This window comes from Haliotis rubra, unplaced genomic scaffold (assembly GCF_003918875.1).
Source record: "Haliotis rubra isolate DU_JTF1 unplaced genomic scaffold, ASM391887v1 Scf263, whole genome shotgun sequence".
Lineage (NCBI taxonomy): Eukaryota > Metazoa > Mollusca > Gastropoda > Lepetellida > Haliotidae > Haliotis > Haliotis rubra.
In genome coordinates this window covers 1,026,605-1,048,165 of record NW_025766703.1, presented here as the reverse complement: position 1 = coordinate 1,048,165, position 21,561 = coordinate 1,026,605, and the positions used below count along the sequence as shown (strand labels likewise).

Below are 21,561 nucleotides of genomic sequence, written 5' to 3'. Positions count from 1 at the left end.
ATCTTCCATGCAACAAAACAAAACAAACCCAAAACTTAAAACCAAAAGCCCTTGTAATTAAGTACAATAAGATATTCTGTGACAGGCAATATCGACGTGTCCCAGCTGTGGTAGATAGAGTAACATATATCCAGACATTGTATATCGACTCTTCAGGTGATATATTGCTAGACACGCTGTAAACAACTGGATGATGTTATAGATGAACCACCAGCTTGTTTGTCTGTGAGTTTTACACAACATGAACAAGTCATCTGTAATCATGGCTGAAGAAGTAGAATTAGTTAAAAGTGACTTATGTTTGGTTGTGTCCCATCTGGGATTCAAACCCACACTCTCAGAGAGGCCAGCACACAGTCAGCTGTCTAACACACTCAGCCACCACAGCTTCCAACAAAATGGGTTTATGACCTACCATACCATACATGTATGAATTACCTACCAAACAGTAAATGTACGAACAATCTACCATGTACTAAATGCATTAATTACCTACTATGCAATATAAGTATGCATGAGTGAGTGAGTGAGTGAGTGAGTGAGTGAGTTGAGTTTTATGCCGCACTCAGCAATATTCCAGCTATATGGCGGAGCATGCATGACCTACCATCCAATAAAAGTATGCATGACCTACCATCCAAGAGAAGTATTAATAACTAACTATGCAATAAAATCAATAATAACCCACATAATATAAAACAATGACCTACTACGCAAAAATGAACTTATGACCTACCATGCAATCAAAGTATGCATGACCTACCATCCAATAAAAAGTAAAAATAATCATCTATGCAATAAAAGCAATAATAACCCACATAATACAAAACGACCTACTACACAAGAAATGTACTCATGACCTACTATGAAATAAAAGTATGTACGACCTACCATCCAATAAAAGTATTAATTACCTGCTATGCAATAAAAGCAACAATAACCCACACATGATGTAAAACATCCACCTACTATGCCAGAAAAGTACTCATGACCTACTATGCAATAAAAGTATGCATGACCAACCATTCAATAAAGTATTAATTACCTGCTATGCAATAAAAGCCAGAGGCCCAGATAAGCTGCGTATCCGGGTAAAATACGCATAGAATTACGCATTGAAAAATAATTGTTGCGTACCAATTAAGCATTTAAAATGTTAGATACGCAAAAAGTTTAAAACAAATGCGTACGGAATATATTTATAAAAATCGCTTTCGTAATGAAAAAGACATCGATTGCTATCAAGTTGTACTGTTAGTATAGGACAAGTGTTGTACTGTCAGTATAGGATGAGTGATTTTTTATGAAATAATTTCCTTTATATTTAAGTTGGTTTTGATTAGGTATGACATAAGGCAGAACATACCTGCTTAGTAAACTTACTCAATGACGTAATACTTAGGTGAGTAAAGTGACTGAAATATGCACATATTTGAAAGCAGTGGTTAGCGGAAAATGAAATACCCACTCAACATTCATAATACCCACTCCAAAAAATACAGTGGGTACAGTACCCACATGAGCTAAATCTTATCTGGAGCTCTGAAAGCAACAATAACTCACATGATATAGAACAATGACCTACCATGCAAGAAATGTAGGGGGACACAGGAGATGCGGCAGTTGGGCATGGCATCCTTCATCTTCTGGGCTTCCTCGGGGTGGTTGAAACGAAAATAGTTGGAGCGCCCCAGGCATATCATTGACCCTGAAAAACACACATTGATTCAATATAGCATAACAAAAGTTGGGTTTTACACTGGAGATATACTCCAGATTAATTGGTTTGGCCTTAAACTGTTTTGACCAGTACTTAAGTAATTCCAATGCAAGCCTGCATAGTGGTGGTCCGATTAATTGAAATAATCGAAGATTGGTCGAAGTGACCAAACGACCAAGCAATCGATCACATTTTCTCATAATCGAACACAAACGATTTTGGAACTGCTGTTTTAGTCTTTGAAACACTTGACGATGGAACATATCTTCGAAGTTGTCAGGGCCTGAAAACTTGTTTAATTCTTAGAAAACTCACTTCACTAACTGAAAAGTCATGACTGAATATTTCTTGAAGACCCCAGAAGGTTTATGTTCATGATATATTAGTCATCACTTTAAAGTAGCAAGTTGCATCATGTTATACATATCTGCAATAACAACCTGGATAGGAAAATCTGAAAAGTGACGCTAACCAATTTTTATCGATGATTGTTCGTTGGTAATGAAGCAATCATCAATTGTGAGATTTCAACCAATTCCCAACACTAAGCCTGCATAACATGAGAGGAATGTCTGGACTGACTGACTGAGTTTGGTTTTACACCGCTTTTATTCCAGCAATATCACGGCAGGGGACACCAGAAATGGGCTTCACACATTGTACCCATGTGGGGATTCGAACCCGGTGTCTTCGGCGTGACAAGCCAATGCTTTAACCACTAGGCTACCCCACCGCCCCAGGAATGTCTGGAGGCACGCAGGGCTGGGACACTTTGGTGACATCCTGTCATTATAAGGGCAAAATATGATATTCAAACTTAACAAATCCTCAAATCCTTGCATGACAAGGGACATAACCATGCACTGAAAATCAATGTTTATATCAGTAGATCTCCAGGGTCAAAAATACCAAAATTGAAGATATTTTCTGTGATCTTTTTGCTTCAAAATATTTATTTAGTTATTTACTTATTTGGAGAAGTTATTTACTTATGTAGCAAAGTTAAATTATTTCATGTAAAGTTGATTATTCCATGTAAAGTACATTTTATTTCCTTTGACTGCAATGAATTATAGAACCAGGGGTGGAAATAACCCATTTCCCGATGCCCGAGTCCAGTGGTTTTTTCTGTCGGGCAAGCAAATTTGTATATCACACTGTACCGGTGTCCAGCTGACTTTCCAATATTAATTATGTTGTTTATTTAAAAGATCAACAAGAAAACGGCCGGTATAGTGGAAAAATTATCAGGGCAAGTGATTTTACATATGCCACTGTACCGGAGTACACTAGCAATTTTTAAGTTATTTCCACCCCTGAGAACGCTTGTTCCATGGCTCAGATCTAGTGCTGCGACCATCTGCCAAATGGCGCTCGGTACTAGTTGGTGATTTTGTCCTTACTTGTTTTCAGGGATCTAAAGGATGTGAAATCCAGCCTCTTCCACAGATACAAATTAAAATAGTGACAAAAAAGATTTACAGACTATTTCAACTTGGACAGACAAAACTAAAATATTACAATACATACAAAGTAGAATGATCTGGCAGTTTTGGCCAATATCATATTCAGTTTGGGAACTCTACACATATTTTAAACTAATAGTGAACAGACATTGCCTTTAGAAAGTCGTCATATGCTTAAGAAGTACTCTTCGCTCTACCCTGTATAGTTTAATAAAATACACTTTTGCCCTGAACTATTATAGTTAAAGTATGAGGACACTTGCATCTGAGAGCTTTAACGTTATAGTAATTCAGGCCCGTGGAAAATCATAAATGTAATGTTTCCACCAGCGATGTTAGCTGAGTGACACAACTGCAAATCAAGAAACAGCATGCTAGGGAGTAGTTTACTGTAAGAGGCGATGACAACTGACAGGCATCATGATGTCAGTTGCCAAGGGTAACAAGGGGGCAGACAAGAATGGCGCTGTGACGTCAATACAGTGTGATGACATGCAAAAAGTTTACTTTATAGTCTGATTATTGATCTTTTAGCAAAGCATAGTAAACACCTTTTATTTAGGATCACACTTTCGAAGTACAAATTTGAGTATTTTGGTGGTTGAATTCCATCAATGTTTTGACCCCAGACTCCCAAAGGACGGCATCTAATCACCAGCACTCGAGGTCAGTGACTGCCTCACTGAGTCCCTGACACTTCACAAAGTAGAAGTGAAAAACAAATAGTAGAAACAATTTAGACCACATCCTTTGCATACCCCTCTGATAAGGGTAAATTTCGGCAATGGGAGCAATGCCCCAACCAATGTATTGTCAGGTATCAGAACCAGGGAGTCCGTGTGATAAGTGCTTGTTTCTACCACCACTGCCCCAAATATTACAGGGACATTGGCGATAGTGGAGATGTTCCTGAAGTCAGGAGTAGGTGAGGCAACTGTTTCTAACTGAAGCCAGATTCCACTGATATGAAGGTGGCTTGAAGACAGATTTGATTTGATTTGTCGGGCACGGTGGGCAAGCTGGTTAAAGCGCCAGTCTAGTGATCCAGCGAGCATGAGGTGTCGGGATCGAGCCCACCTGTGACCGGGTGTAAAAACCTTGGAGTCAACTTTGTGTGCAGACTCTTTCAGTGTTGTCACAAGCCCTAGTGTACAGTACACAACCCTGTGCACTTAAAAGAACCCACGAATCCGTTGGTATATGACCAGAGGGTGGCCACATGAATACGTGCAAACACCAAGTTGCGGGTACAGCAACGTGCAGTAAACTTGGACAAAGTACTGTGACTATGTGTCCCAGTCCACCTAGCTGTGAATGGGTACCTCGTTAGGATGAGAAAGCCACAATAAACCCGGTGCGCCTAGAGGCAGGAAGAGTTGTATACTCCCAAGGGAGTTCAGATAGATAATATGATGTGCCGTTGAGATTGAAATCCACTGATCGAGGGAAAAAAATACCAGCACCTTGAGCAAGCACTAGTTGCGTGGATATGTGCGCTATATATATATCCTATAATAATAAAAATATAACAATAATATATATAATAATGTCCGGTGTACAACTTTTCATAGAAGTGAGTGAGTCGGTGGGAGTGAGTGAGTGAGTGAGAATGAGTGAGTGAGTAGGTTGGTGGTTGGTCATTGTGGGCAAAGACAATGAGTGAGTGAGCGAGTGAGTGAGTGTGCTTTTACACCACTTTTGGCAATATTACAGCAATATCACACCGGGTGACACCAGAAAAGGGCTTCACACATTGTACCCGGGCCTTCGGCATGACGAGCCAACACTTTAACCACTAGGCTACCCCACCAGGCTACCCCACCGCCCTGGGCAAAGACAAAGTAATGCAAGATAAGGACTCTTTCCTTAAACCCACATGAACATGTATGGAACTGACAAAGCAGCAGCTCACGGCCATCAAGGGATGCAACCCTTTTCTGCAAATAACACTGCTTCAGACATCAAGCCTTCCCAATAATATATATAAACAAAAATACAAACAAATGGGGGCTCAAAATAAACTAAATCCATTCTTTTAAATCAAGGTATGATTAATTGAAAACCTTGAGAAAATAAGTCTGCCTGTGAAAGGTGATCGAAATATACTTTCCATTTCTAAAATGGTGGTATGCTTAGGGGTGGTGGGGTAGCCTAGTGGTTAAAGTGTTCGCTCGTCACACAGAAGACTGGGTTCATTTCCTCACATGGGTACAATGTATGAAGCCCATTTTTTGGTGTCCCCGAGCCGTGATATTGCTGAAATATTGCTTAAAGTTGCGTAAAACTAAACTCACTCACTCATGGGATGAAACCAGAGAATGTTTGATATTGAGGAAGAGGAGGTGAAATGGGGTTTAACGTCGTGCTTGAGAATATTTCGCTCATATGACGACGTGCATGCGTGTGTATGTGTATGTGCGGCTGCTTGTACTAGCCAAGACTGAAGCTGGTTTTACAGTGCTAGCCCAATGAGATACCATGCCGCAGTGAAGCATGAATACCCCACTCAGACACATTATACTGACTCCGAGCCGACCAGTCCTTGTTGTACCCATTAATGCCGAGCGCCAGACAGGGACCAACAAGTACCATATTTTAACGTCTTTTGGTATGACGCGGTCGGGGATGGAACCCGCGACCTTCCGCTCTCCGGGCGGACGCTCTAACCACTACACCACGGAGGCGGTCTTTGCTGCAGCAGAACACAAAAAGCTACACAAATACAATGACAATGGTACTAACTCCATTTCTAAATCAACCATAAAACCAGAGACACATTTGGTCTGGCAGAATCCAAAAACCTTAAATGAATTCATGGCTCAGGAAAGACAGAAAACCTTACCAAACTGGAACAAGGTCTGTGCCTGTCTGTCCACACCAGCCTCAGAGAGGGGATGAAACAACAAGCCCTAGGAACAAGGCATCATAAATCAGAGCTTCATTGGCAGATATACTCCAGGCAGAGATAGCATCAGCATTGATACGGAGTCGGTGAGGGTGATACAGTACAAGTCTACAATTAGCGGTTTTATTGTGTGGTACTACCCTGGCCCCAGGTACCTACACCTACGACCGTGTCGATGTAAATAGCTCTTGACCCAGGAAGGTGAGGATAGTGGACGAAATAAACTTCCATAGCTGGTCTGGTTTATGGTGTCATCAAACTAATTAAAGTAGGCATCCATTATTTCCCATAGTTTAAGGATATAAAAGCAAAGTCGCCACACATAGCTGTAAAATTGCAAGCTTGTTTCCTTCAAGTGAGTGAGTTCAGTTTTACGCCACTTTTAACCAGCTATATCACGGCAGGGGACACAAGATATTTGCTTCACACATAGTACCCATGTGGGGAATCGAACCCCGGTCTTCGGCGTGACGAGAGAACGCTTTAACCACTAGACTACCCCACCACCCGTTTCCTTCAAGTCATCACAAATAGCTGCAAAATTGCAGATGCAGCGTTAAGCATCCTTCACTCATTTTCCACAAAGTGATTTAGTTATTTTTTTATGCCTGAAGATGATCAGTGGATTCTGGCCCACCTAAGGGAGACAAATCTGTAACCAAATTTCAGCCCTTTGATGACTTGGATTTAAAGTGAGTGAGTGAGTGAGTGAGTATGGTTTTACGCCGCTTTTAGCAATATTCCAGCAATATCACGGCGGGGGACACCAGAAATGGGCTTCACACATTGTGCCCATGTGGGGATTCGAACCCGGGTCTTCGGCGTGACGAGCGAACGCTTTAACCACTAGGCTACCCCACCGCCCTTTTTCGATTTAAAGGCTCCTTGTACAAAGATAAGATAACATAAGATAAGATATTTATTGCATAGCATTCAATGAAGAAACAGTGGCTGATATTTTATAAACTACAAATATAAACACAGTAGGTACAAACAGTTAGCAACTGCTAGACTGATCACCTCTTGGACTGTCCGCCCAGAGAGCGGAAGGTCGTGGGTTCCATCCCCGACCGCGTCATACCAAAAGACGTTAAACTATGGTACTTGTTGGTCCCTGTCTGGCGCTCGGCATTAATGGGTACAACAAGAACTGGTCGTCTCGGAGTCAGTGGGGTATTCATGCTTCACTGCGGCATGGTATCTCAGTGGGCTAGCACTATAAAACCAGCTAAAGCCTGGGCTAGTAGAAGCAGCCGCACATACACATACACACGCATGCACGTCGTCATATGAGCGAAATATTCTCAAGCACGTTAAACCCCATTTCACCTCTTGGACTGACTGTGAGGTCTGGTCAGCCAGTAATATGAGACAAATCTGTAAATGTAAATCTGTCGGCCATGGAGATAAGTCTCCCTTCAGGATAACCCCCGAACCTTTAACCAGTGTTCTGCTATCTCCGACTGACAATATCACTTGTATGTCTCCCATAACTGTCAGGGCAGTCCTATATACTGCATCACTGTAACTTCCTCCGCCTGCGATGTGGGAGACTACTTGTACAATACCCCATGTAGTGTAGGAGCTTGGAGAGGCTTCTGCGGGAGACTACTTGTACAATACCCCATGTAGTGTAGGAGCTTGCTCTCTGTGGGAGACTACTTGTACAATACCCCATGTAGTGTAGGAGCTTGGAGAGGCTTCTGTAGATTACTTGTACATGTAGTGTAGGAGCTTGGAGACTTCTGTGGGAGGCTTTTGTCATCCCCATGAAGTGTAGGAGCTGAGATGGCTTCTGTGGGAGGCTACTTGTGGAATACCCCATGTAGTGTTAGCTTGGTCGAGGCTTCACCATAGACTACTTGTACAATACCCCATGTAGTATAGGAGCTTGGAGGCTTCTGTGGGAGACTACTTGTACAATACCCCATGTAATGTAGGAGCTTGGAGAGGCTTCTGTGGGAGGCTACTTGTACAATACCCCATGTAGTGTAGGAGCTTGGAGAAGCTTCTGTGGGAGACTACTTGTACAATACCCCATGTAGTATAGGAGCTTGGAGAAGCTTCTGTGGGAGACTACTTGTACAATACCCCATGTAGTGTAGGAGCTTGGAGAGGCTTCTGTGGGAGGCTACTTGTACAATACCCCATGTAGTGTAGGAGCTTGGAGAGGCTTATGTGGGAGGCTACTTGTACAATACCCCATGTAGTGTAGGAGCTTGAAGCTTCTGTGGGAGGCTACTTGTACAATACCCCATGTAGTGTAGGAGCTTGGAGAGGCTTCTGTGGGAGACTACTTGTACAATACCCCATGTAGTATAGGAGCTTGGAGAGGCTTCTGTGGGAGGCTACTTGTACAATACCCCATGTAGTGTAGGAGCTTGGAGAAGCTTCTGTGGGAGACTACTTGTACAATACCCCATGTAGTGTAGGAGCTTGGAGAGGCTTCTGCATTGATACTCTCTAAGGATTCCAGGAGTGACAGTAGATTATGCCATGCAGTAACTTGTGTTTTGTCATCTTCAAGTGAATGAATGAGTGAGTATGGTTTTACACTGCTTTTGGAATATTCCAGGAATATTATCATGGTGGGGACACCAGAAATGGGCTTCACACATTGTACCCATGTGGGGAATCGAACCCGGGTCTTCGGCATGAACCACCAGGCTACCCCACTGCCCCTTGTCATCTTGCAGATTGCAGGAGAAACTGTGGAGGTTCCCATACAAAAGCCTGCAGATGGTCCTCAGTAGAGCAAGTCAGTTTCCACATACAGCTCTTTGATTGGTCCCAACTCTGCTTGCACTTGAGTCTCATGTCTACCTCCATAGAGAACCCTATGTTTAGACCCAAGTAGTGCTGGAAGGTCAGTCTTAGATCTTCACCTAGACCCCTATGTTTAGACCCAAATAGTGCTGGAAGGTCAGTCTTAGATCTCCATATTGAACCCTATGTTTAGACCCAAATAGTGCTGGAAGGTCTGTCTTAGATCTCCATATAGAACCCTATGTTTAGACCCAAATAGTGCTGGAAGGTCAGTCTTAGATCTCCATATTGAACCCTATGTTTAGACCCAAATAGTGCTGGAAGGTCTGTATAAGATCTTCACCTAGAACCCTATGTTTAGACCCAAATAGTGCTTGAAGGAGAGTCTTAGATCTCCATATTGAACCCTATGTTTAGACCCAAATAGTGCTTGAAGGAGAGTCTTAGATCTCCATATTGAACCCTATGTTTAGACCCAAATAGTGCTTGAAGGAGAGTCTTAGATCTCCATATTGAACCCTATGTTTTAGACCCAAATAGTGCTGGAAGGTCTGTCTTAGATCTTCACCCTAGAACCCTATGTTTAGACCCAAATAGTGCTTGAAGGTCAGTCTTAGATCTTCACCTAGAACCCTATGTTTAGACCCAAATAGTGCTGGGAAGGTCTGTCTTAGATCTTCACCTAGAACCCTATGTTTAGACCCAAATAGTGCTGGAAGGTCAGTCTTAGATCTTCACCTAGAACCCTATGTTTAGACCCAAATAGTGCTTGAAGGAAGGTCAGTCTTAGATCTTCATACTGAACCCTATGTTTAGACCCAAATAGTGCTGGAAGGTCTGTATAAGATCTTCACCTAGAACCCTATGTTTAGACCCAAATAGTGCTTGAAGGACAGTCTTAGATCTCCATATTGAACCCTATGTTTAGACCCAAATAGTGCTTGAAGGTCAGTCTTAGATCTCCATACTGAACCCTATGTTTAGACCCAAATAGTGCGGGAAGGTCTGTATAAGATCTTCACCTAGAACCCTATGTTTAGACCCAAATAGTGCTTGAAGGTCAGTCTTAGATCTCCATATTGAACCCTATGTTTAGACCCAAATAGTGCTGGAAGGTCAGTCTTAGATCTTCACATAGAACCCTATGTTTAGACCCAAATAGTGCTGGAAGGTCTGTATAAGATCTTCACCTAGAACCCTATGTTTAGACCCAAATAGTGCTTGAAGGAGAGTCTTAGATCTCCATATTGAACCCTATGTTTAGACCCAAATAGTGCTTGAAGGTCAGTCTTAGATCTCCATATTGAACCCTATGTTTAGACCCAAATAGTGCTTGAAAGTCAGTCTTAGATCTCCATATTGAACCCTATGTTTAGACCCAAATAGTGCTGGAAGGTCAGTCTTAGATCTCCATATTGAACCCTATGTTTAGACCCAAATAGTGCTTGAAGGAGAGTCTTATATCTCCATATTGAACCCTATGTTTAGACCCAAATAGTGCTTAAAGGTCAGTCTTAGGTCTCCATATAGGACTTAAAATAATGCTTGATCCCCTACAGTGCTTTCAGGAGAGCGTTAGACCTCCACATAGAACCTTATGCTTTGTCTTAGGTCTCAACTTCAACTATATGACTGGTCCCCAGTAGGTCTTTCAAGTCAGTCCCTCAACAGAAACATCATTCCCATACCAATGGGCTTACAAGACTATGGATAAAAATTTTATTTTTTTTCCCTTTAACAGTGAGTGAGAGAGTTTAGTTTTACGCCGCTTTTAGCAATATTCCAGCAATATATCAATGGGGGGACACCAGAAATGGACTTCACCATTGTTCGTCCAAAACACTACGAGCAAACACTACCTTTAACACTTCTGCCTACATGAAATATGATTTTACATAAAGATTAAAAACAAGGATGACTTTGGTAGGTTGCCCTGGAGTTGAAACGATTCTATCAGGTTGCACTGTTGACGTAATGACCTATGTTGGCATGGCTACAGAAACCAAAAACAAATACATCTTATTTGTTTGACTTCTCTGATTCATGTCTGGTGATGTTGATGCTATTCTAGTATTACGTGCCCCAGCTATCTACAAAAATAGGAGATTTAGCCCCAAACAATCATGTTTGATGCGCTTGCCAAACAAAACTGCATGATACACCAGGACTACTATCACTGTTTGCAAACTCTATCATATTCCAAACACAACTGTCTTGTGCTGATCTCTCGGTAATAAATTCTGTGGAGGAGCTCAGTTAAATGTTACTGACTTCACCTTATTCGTACCTCGTAAGGATGGGAAAGCCGCAACAATTCGGTCTGCCTTGTGGCAGCAAAGAGTTGTATACTCCTCAGGGAGCTGAGATTGATAATAAGATTTGCCGTTGAGATTTACATCCAATGATCGAGGGAAAATACCAGCACCTTGAGTACACACTAGTGCGAGGATATGTACGCTTTATAAATATCCAATAATAAAATAATAATAATAATTCAAACATTTCTGAGTATTAAGTGAGTAACCGAACTTTTTTGAGTACTGATCATGTATTCAGGGGTGGATGTGATCCTGACGCCCCTCTCCCCTTAAAAGATTTTCCCTGAGGAGCATTTCGCCCTAACCATTGGACTTCATGATTTATGTGCAACACCCCACCCTCCAAAATCCTGTGTATTTGAATACATCTAGTGTTGACCCATTAAAAGAGAATCCGAATTTTGAACACATGGTCATTGAATCCTGGCACGGCAAAGGGATGCAACTTTGCACATATAATTGTTGCCTTTGTAAGCCAAGTCTCACGTGCCCATCTATTTGAGGGTCTGTAATTATCTGTGCATTCCACAACACCTAGTTTAGTGTGACATGTCAAACATTTTATTTCCAAATATTATGTTTACAGATGTTTCAAACCCAATGTTAATTTAGTAACTGGTTATTAATCATTATTATTATGTCAGTTACCATGAAGTCATTATTATGTATGGTTAGAGCTTACCATGAAGGTCGCTGGTTCCATCCCCTCTGCGTCATACCAAAAGACGCGTTAAAATAACTTGGTCCCTGTCTGGCTTCGGCATTAATGGGTACAACCAGGACTGGTCGGCTCGAGTCAGTAATGTGTCTGAGTGGGGTATTCATGCTTCACTGCGGCATGATATCTCAGTGGGCTAGCACTATAAAACCAGCTTCAGTCTGGGCTAGTACAAGCAGCCGCGACATAGGATGCTGGTATATTAAGACTTAAACCAAATTTCACCTCACCTTAAGACACAATCAAACTAAATCACAAATCTCTGAAGTTGGCTCGCTGTACTGTTTACACTTAGGACTGGTAATTAAGACTTATTGATTAAAATATTTTAATGTGGAATTTTGAATGATAAAGAGAATCTCTCCATCCTTTTTTACATCAATATACCAACATCTATGAGTTTTAAACTTAAATTAATGACTGTTTGTTATATTTGATAACAAAGACACAAAGGTGAGATTTTCTTGTTTGTTTGTTTAATGACGCACTCAGCAATATTCCAGCTTATATGGCAGCAGTCTGACAACTGGGTCTGGACCAGACAATCCAGTGATGAACATCATGAGCATCGATCTACACAACCAGGATACAATGACGTGTCAATCAAGTCAGCGAGACTGACCACCCGTTAGTTGCCTCTTATGACAAGCACAGGTTACTTAAGACCAATTCTAACCCGGATCTTCATGGTCCGAGTTTTTCTAAATATCCAGCTTCCAAGTGCACACAAAGACTCTGACATACTCATGCTTACAACCTGACGGAAGTAAGCTGTTATGTCAAATGCACATTGTGTCCAAATGGTTTTACACCCACCCAGCTATCATAATAAACATCAACTGAATACTGACAAAATCATAATGAGTTAACAAAGTATTTCCTTCCCTTATGAATGTCTAGTTTCCCCACACTTGGAACAAGCGTTCTAGCGTTCCATGCCGGATCAAAGCAGGAACATCCTGTACACAATCTCCACGATGACCTCTGACATTACAGCCCTGTGTCTGCAAGCCATTCATCCCCATCAGAACCAGGAAATGATTACCACACAACTTACTACAGGTATTACCATTCCAGCCACTTATGAATGAAGCAACCCACTCTGACAGCCATTTGAAATCAATTAGGTCTCATTAACAGAGCAAACAGACTTTGACTGGCCACTCGAAGAAGTACCATGTCTCATCTTGGCATGAAATGAATTCCAGCAGGGCTGGTCTCAGTGGTGCCCAAAATCAGTTGTCGGGAAATGCTGATTTATTCATTGCCAGTCCACCTGAAGGCTTTGATGTATGGAAGCAGTTGTCCGGTAAATATTAGTTATGCTAATTGAAACTGTTATCCAGTTGTCTGGACGGTAATATCTACTCATGTGTGCAACAGATTGACTGGACAGTTTTGCTGCTCATAAAGAACAGAGAAAATGCTTGATACAATGAGTAACATATCTACCAAAACGTCTCAGCTTTAAACTGTTGTCAATGAAAAAAATATACTTATTTCATTTGCAACCAAGAATTATAAAAGAAATAGGAAAGAAGAGGGTAAATGAGTTGAACTCCACTGCAAGACTAATTATCTGAATCAGAAGACTGAATGACTTTGATCAAACTTGCAGTGACAGCAGATTGTCTTAGACTATAGTCCGTTTGGCTCAAAAGCGGACCGATGAATTTGCAATCTAACTCGAAAACTAATAAACATAAAATACTTAAGATCATCGAAGATCATACCAACACTTGATTTATTTCAGAATTTTTGGTGTTGTTTAACAAACTATCAAACTACAAATTATTGACAGTTTACTGTTTGTTCTGGGCACAGCACAGGTTAATGAATAAATAACTTAAACAATCAAGACACCTGTAAAGATCAGGTGTAGAATTGGTCTTCAACAACCCATGCTTGTCGTAAGAGGTGAGATGTGACTAACAGGATTGGGTGGTACGACTCGTTGACATATTCCAAAATGAGAAAATGATGTGAATGATATCTATCAGTGGATTGTCTGGTCCAGACATGATTATTTACAGACCGCGGTCATGTAGCTGGACAATTGCTGAGTGCTGCAATAAACAGCAACCAAACAAATCAAATCAGGACCAATCCAGTGACTGATACCATGAGCAACAATACGACCGATGTGGTTCTTCAACACAAAACCAACTACCGGGGTACACCACTGAACATAACCTACCATCCATTCAGCCTCTTCATACAGCCAGCATACTTTGTTTGGAATGCTATTTAACTGCAAATCCCCATAGGGTATAAATACTACACCCACACAAACCAAAAATAGATTTTTTCTAATTTTGTATAAAAACACCTTCCGATGACCTCGAGGCGATATGGCGATATGGATCACCACAGACCATGAAACTATGAGGTCGCTGAAACTAAAAGTGTTTGATAGCTGGTGTAGACTGTCATTCAGTTTAGGAAGTGAGCACTCCAATATTCAGAGGGAACTAAGTGTTTCTACTTCATGAAACGATTAAAATCCAGATATTATTTTACAAAAGCAAAATATTTAACCTCTGAGGACAATTTGATGCAACTCTTTGATTGGCATTTTAGAAGAATTTTAGCAATGATAAAGGCAGGATGTTTTATGGATGACAAATTCTCTACTGACTTTTCTACAGCATCTTCTGTATTATTCCAGTATTCCAGGTGGCGGTCTCTAAATAATCGAGTCTGAAGCACACAATCCAGTGATCAACAGCATGAGCATCGATCTATGCAGTTGGGATACGATGACACAAAAATTCATCACTGGATACACTCAGTTGGAAAAGGAGGGATTGATGGAGAAGAATGGGGGTGAGTGAGTTTAGTTTTACGCCGCTCTCAGCAATATTCCATCTATATGGCGGTGATCTGTAAATAATTGAGTCTGGACCAGACAATCCAGTGATCAACAGCATGAGTATCGATCTGCGCCATTGGGAACCGATGACATGTGTCAACCAAGTCAGCTAGCCTGATCCCCCGATCCCATTAGTTGCCTCTTACAACAAGCATGGTTTACTGAAGTTCAATTCTACCCCAAAATTTCATTGGTATCTAAATGGTTTTATTAAATGAATGTATCAACGGTGAATAAGAGCATTGCTAACTGCAATATTCAAGCAATCTCAAACCCTTTGACAACAGAAATATGCTTTACAAAATGCACCTGTGTGGGGCACTGAACCTAGGCCTAAGGCATCACAAACAAACGCTTAAACCGCTCGGCCACCCAAATAGTGATTCATCACAACTGTACGTATTTGTTCCAGCTAGTCAACACACAACAGTGCGATCTCGAAATACTGCGTTGCAGTTCATTAAAAGTCGTCTAAGCAGAAAGGGCACAATTATCAGTCACCCAAAGAAAAGTGCATCATAAAACATCAAACGTTATTGTAGGTTTATCACCTGTTGGGGTCACAGGTTGAGTTTTTATCTGGGACTTGCGAGTCACTTAAAACCATTCACCGTTCTCATCATGTGTTTTTTATACAGTGCAGGACATAATATTTCCCCGCTTAGCCTTTTATCATTCATTATTCAGTGAGTGAGTTTGGTTTTATGCTGCTTTTAAACAATATTCAACAATTTCATGGCGGGTGACACCTGAAATGCTCTTTGTGCATTGCAGTGAGTGAGTTAGTTTTACGCCGCACTCAGCAATATTCCAGCTATATGGCGGCAGTCTGTAAATAATTGAGTCTGGATCAGACAATCCAGTGATCAACAGCATGAGCATCGATCTACGCAATTGGGATACAATGACATGTGTCAACCAAGTCAGCGAGCCTGACCACCTGATCCCGTTATTCGCCTCTTATGACAATCTTTGGTTACTGAAGATCTATTCTAACCTGGATCTTTACGGGTTCGTGCATTTGCAACCTTGTGGGGAATCAACCACAGGTCTTGGCTGAATGCTTTAACTACTAGGCTACCCTACTGCCTCTTTCTATTATATCTTTATGTATTTACATGGAATTTTCACAGGAGGGTATCAAATATTAAGAAGTTGGTTTTTTTATTATAGTATATGTATATATCCACGCAACTGGTGCATGCTCAAGGTGCTGGTATTTTCCCCTCGACCATTGGATGTCAATCTCAAGCGGCACATCGGATATTATCAATCTCAACTCCCTGGGAGTATGCAACTCTTGCTGCCACTGGGCACCCGAGTTATTGTGGCTTTCTCATCCTAACGAGGTACCCATTCACAGTTGGGTGGACTGGGACACATAGTCACAGCACTTTGTCCAAGTTGACTGCACCCGCAAACTAGGTGTTTGCATCGTATTCATGTGGCCACCATCTGGTCATATACCAACGGATTCGTGGGTTCTTTTAAGTGCACAGGGTTGTGTACTGTACACTAGGGGTTGTGACAACACTGAAAGAGTCTGCACACAAAGTTGACTCCAAGGTTTTACACCCGGTCACAGGTGGGCTCGATCCCGGCACCTCAACCCCGCTGGATCACTAGCCTGGCGCTCTTAGCCAGCTCTCCCACTGCGCGCCGGGTTTTGAACCCATATCCATAAAAGATTCTGGAGATGATACAGAAGTGACAGATGTATAGAACCCATAAACCAACAAGCATCAGAATCTGGTACAACAGATAAAACCAGCATTCCACATGCATAAAAAGAAAGGAGTTTTCTGATTGTGATTTTTTCAACTTTTTCAGAAGCATTAGTTCTTTAATCGATACTTTTAATTAAATTTACGCAAATTAATTATTATTTCCTGTTCCAATAGCATATTTTCTTGAAACCAATTTGCTAAAAGCTGACTGAATTTTAACTTAACCAGTTTCCAGAGGACCAGACACAAATTTGGAAACTACAATATATCATTCCCATAATGCATTGCAAGGGGAAGTTGATATTCCGGGATGGCAAACATTTTGTCTGAGCAAAAAATATTTGTTCCATCTTCATTGGTGCAAAAAAAAAAAAAAATGATCTCAGGTTTTTCACACACAGACACTCAGACACAGATTCAGACACACCTCTGCTTCTATCCCCTGTCCACAGGGAACAGGCGAAAAGGGCTGCATGACAAAAGGGCCCCAAAACGGAAAAGTAAAAAGGGATGCAAGAAAGTTAAAAGGGCCGCATGAAAAAGTCAAACGCCCCACACTCAAAATGTTGCAAGACATGTTATGTTAAAAATGCAGTGACTAAAAACTGATCAGCATGAATATAATCCATGAATTATAATCTAAAGTAACAAACATATCCTTACAGACAGACCTGTGCAAGTGTACAGCCCTATATCCCATGGGCGGACATATGAAACCCATCATCAACCGGTCTGTTTCACACCAACTTAGAGATATCCTCATTAAAAATTTAGCCGTAATTCTACATGTTTCGAATTATCCTGTTATAAACGCCAATTAATTTACTGTTAATCACCATGCAGCCGTAAAAGCCAAGCCTCAGTCAACATGTAATCCTACACTTACAGGACACCAGTAAAATTTAAATTAATGCCACGCGCCCAGACAAGCAGAGACCTTGTCTGCAAACAGGTCTGAAAAACAATATGCCCTTAGACTGAAAAAAGCTCTGCATTGTTTACGTTTTGACCTGCCATTTGCAGTCTGAATACTTTGTATGCGTTTACAGGTAACAGGGAGGCCCGTGATATCAACTCATAAGCAGGAATGTCTATCACTATGTTACCATCTGCTGAGGGACTGAATTTTTTCACCTGGCATGGACTGGCACAGATGTAATTAGGTCAGGTTATATTTTTGGCGTTAAAATCTGCTTAATATTTGAAAAAAATGAATCAATCTAAAAGAAAATCTCTCTGCCTATTTTTCTTTTCTTTTACCAAAAATATCTGAGACAGTATCAAGCTGTAAGATTAATGTAAAATTTTATTTTAAAATAACTGTGATATTTATATTTTTATACAGTTTATTTATACTTATATATGTATTACTTACTTCAAATTAGAATATAGATAATACATAATTAATATAATCAATATTAACAAATTAGAATCTTGAAAATCTTTAAATCAAATAACATTAGTCCATACTTTATCTAGTTTCTATGGAAACGAAGAATGGAGAATACAAAAAAATCAACAGAAACGTAATGATCTGTGTCATCACTTCAGCGTTAAACTATTTCTTGAAGACAAATAATCTAAAAATATTTTCAATTTGCCCTCAATCATAAGTAAATTAAGAACATATGTCCTCAAAAATGTCCTTTCAAAGCGTTATCTTATTATCCCAGTATCCATTTCAGCTCAGCGCATCCCCAATTATCAACAGTTCATGCATTTAAGTACCCCTCTAGTAATATTTTAGTTTTTAGTCATAAACATTTAATCATCCCCTCGTCATGCCTACAGCCCATATATTAGTTGTGTTTATACCAGACAGCAACATCCTGGCCCGACCAGCTCTCTCGGTGCTTAGAACAATGCAGCGTTGTGTGTAAGTTAAAAAGAAGATGTAGAATATGCCGACCTGATGTCTGAACCGTGGCTGCACTGGGCGTCTTCCGTCTCCGCGGCCACATTTTGGCAAACCGCCAAAAACTGGAACTTGACTTTCCCTGTTTTTCATTCATTGAGCTGTGGTGCCATAAGTTACGTAGGTCCTTCTTGTGAAGCGAGGATATGACAACAAGGTCCTTCTTGTGAAGCGAGGATATGACAAGGTCCTTCTTGTGAAGCGAGGATATGACAAGGTCCTTCTTGTGAAGCAAGGATATGACAAGGTGCTTCTTGTGAAGCAAGGATATGACAAGGTGCTTCTTGTGAAGCAAGGATATGACAACTAGGTCTTTGATATGACAATATCCAATCTTGATTCAACTTGAATATATGTCAATGTAGGTCCTTGATATATCAATATAGAACTGGAGTATACAACAAAGATCCTTAAATGTTGATATTCTATCTTGACACAACTTGAGTATATGATAATGTAGATCCTTGTGAATATCTTACAGCGAAGATCTTGGTACAACTTGAATGTATGACAATGTACGTCCTTGCGAATTTCCAACAACAGAGATCTTGGTACAGCTTGAAATATGAAGTGAAGATATGGCTACGTAGATCCTCGATATGTCAATATCCAAACTTGGTATGACATGAATATATGACAACATAGATCCTTGATGTCAATATCAAAACTTGGTACAACTTGAATATATGACAACGTTGGTGCTTGCTACGTAACAATCTGCCAATGCAGATATTGGTACAACTTGAATATATGTAGGTCCTTGTTATGCGACAATCTGCCAATGCAGATCTTGTTACAACTTGAATAAATGTAGGTCCTTGAGAATATCCAATGGAATAGATCCTAGTCTGTGACAAGGTCTGTGAGTGTGTGATATTGAATATATTTTATATTTCTTGCTTTGACTGTCCCCTTTTCAACCACACTTTGTAACGACAGAGTAGGAATTCCCAGCCAATCTCCAGTCCTGAGAAAGGAAAACAACTTCTAAAATCTGAAAATCCTGTTTCCTAGTCACAAAGGTGTTCTCCATTGCCATTAAATACCCATCTTTGAGGATTCAGCCCTCTTGAAGAAGTCCTGTCATGTCAGAGCACCAAGAACCCAGCACAACAAATCACGTACACTAAACACAGTGGGTATTATATCCTGCATGGCTAGCCTGTTTGGAACAAGATGTGTCGTCTGGAAAATATTACCAGCAGAATAAACACGCACCTTTGATACACTAAAGCTGTGAGGAGCTTCTTTGACTTCGTAGTCCATCCACAGGCTTCTTCAGCTGATTGTCAATTACGCTCACCCGGAAGTGATTATTGATAATTACCGCCAGTCATCTCGTTATCGCTGACCTTGAAATCAATGCTTGGACAAGGACAACTGTTAATCGGTACACTTGTAACAGTAGTTGTGAGGAAGACACTTGAGACGTCTCTAATTACAAGTCGCACATTGATCACGTCTGACTGAATTAACCAATGCTACTGATTCTAGAATCCTGCCTTCATCGGTGCAGACTCCACTATTGATGAAATAAATAGTGAGTGACGATCTATTTTTTCAGTGATGATACAGATTTAAAGTCTAAAAATCATTCATCCAAATCATCCACTATTGAAGGAGAAAATCCAAACCGTATAAAGTTATTTTTCTGTGGTGGTACCCAATTAAAACTGATTCAAAGTCAAAACATCCCTCACTAAAAAGGTTCCTATTACAGGTTCAAGGAATCTCTTTCTGGTCGCAATTTAAGAGCACCGTCAATAAAATTTAAACAAATTAATAGGATTTGAGGATTCACCCAGTATCAGATGATCTATCTGAATCTCCTCCAGATGTGATAATAAACTCTAGTCTTAGATGATTCTCCAGCTTCCCTTCACAAGGTAATTATCGGTGTGCCGTTTTTAGCGCCGTCTTGGAAAGAGTGATCACTTCACAGGACTTCTCTCTAGGTATCATTAACGCCAGGTGAAGATAATTAAGAAAACATCCAGGTTGGTTCCGGATGCAAATATCACTATGATATGAAATGATATTAATCTTTCAGCCTTAAAGTCATTCCAGAAAACAGAGAAATTCCTAGCAAAAATATATACTATTTACCGACAATAATGGTCAGCATGATTTAGTAGAAATAGTGTCACTTTGTATGAGAATATAACTGTCATGAATCTGGTAGCAGTCGTTAACAGTGTCCATTAGATGTTTTAGCATTATTCCAGAAGTGCTTCACTGTGTAATGTCATTGAGAAAATGTCACTGAAATCTGATATTCAAGATTAGCTGTCTGTCGAGTACACATATGTTTATCAACAGACCTGACTGAATCCACGTGTTTCCAAAACCTTTTCCTGTCTGCCAGTCACAAATAACGTTTTCCTATCCACTAGTCACAAACGACAAATATCTGCCGATGAATCAGACAGTATTGTTGGCATAATTGTGAGATTGGTCTCAAGTGACGTCTTTTTCCTCTCCAAATGAGTAACAGACGTTTCACGGAAACACTCACGATTACATCACGGACAACAACAGTTGAGTCAAGGTGTAACAGAAGGCTGGGAATTCCAAAATTAGACTTTACCGACTCTGACAAGTGTTACGAAGAAATATGTAACCTGTAAATATCTTTTCCAGGTTGACGAACAACTCTCTGCCACTTAAACAAGTTCTGTGCAGTTTTGGGTCAAACTGTCTTTATATCCGTCAAGCTATTGAGAAGTAGTTGAACAGACTGTTTCCTCCACGACCGCTCTTTAGAATGACACAAACTGTTGGACCTTTAAATTGTTATGTCTTGTTCTTGGAAAAGTTATTAAAAAAAATATCCAGTTATTCAATACTTCAAAGTTCATATATTCATGTTTCTGGTGATTGATATGACGCTGATGGATTCCGAACTGGTTGAGGTGAAAAACAGACAACTCACCACACGGAATTAGATGTAGTCAGGATGTGAATCCTTGTCCATGACACAAAATCCTCAAGAATCTACGCAAGCGCAATCCAGTGTGTAATATTTGTAGCATATCCAGGGAGAGCTGACTTCACAAGACTCTCCCCACCATTGGCGCCGCCTCTTCAAGACAACAGGGAAATGTCCTCTTCCAGAATGCCATTTACCAGGGTTCAAAGCATGTTTTCCACATGC

General features: G+C 40.6%; 1 protein-coding gene across 5 annotated transcripts in view; it reads right to left on the bottom strand.

Annotated features, from left to right (window-relative positions):
- Window positions 1-21,561, bottom strand: part of LOC124280256 — a 119,142-nt gene that overhangs the window by 36,193 nt on the left and 61,388 nt on the right. For 4 of the 5 annotated variants that reach the window (XM_046716150.1, XM_046716152.1, XM_046716153.1 and 1 more), the window contains exon 5: window positions 1,586-1,708. In XM_046716150.1, coding sequence (XP_046572106.1) covers window positions 1,586-1,708 — 123 coding nt within the window. Of the gene's footprint in view, window positions 1-1,585; window positions 1,709-18,401; window positions 18,572-21,561 lie in introns of those variants that run through there. The other variant, XM_046716154.1, reaches the window with a different exon arrangement.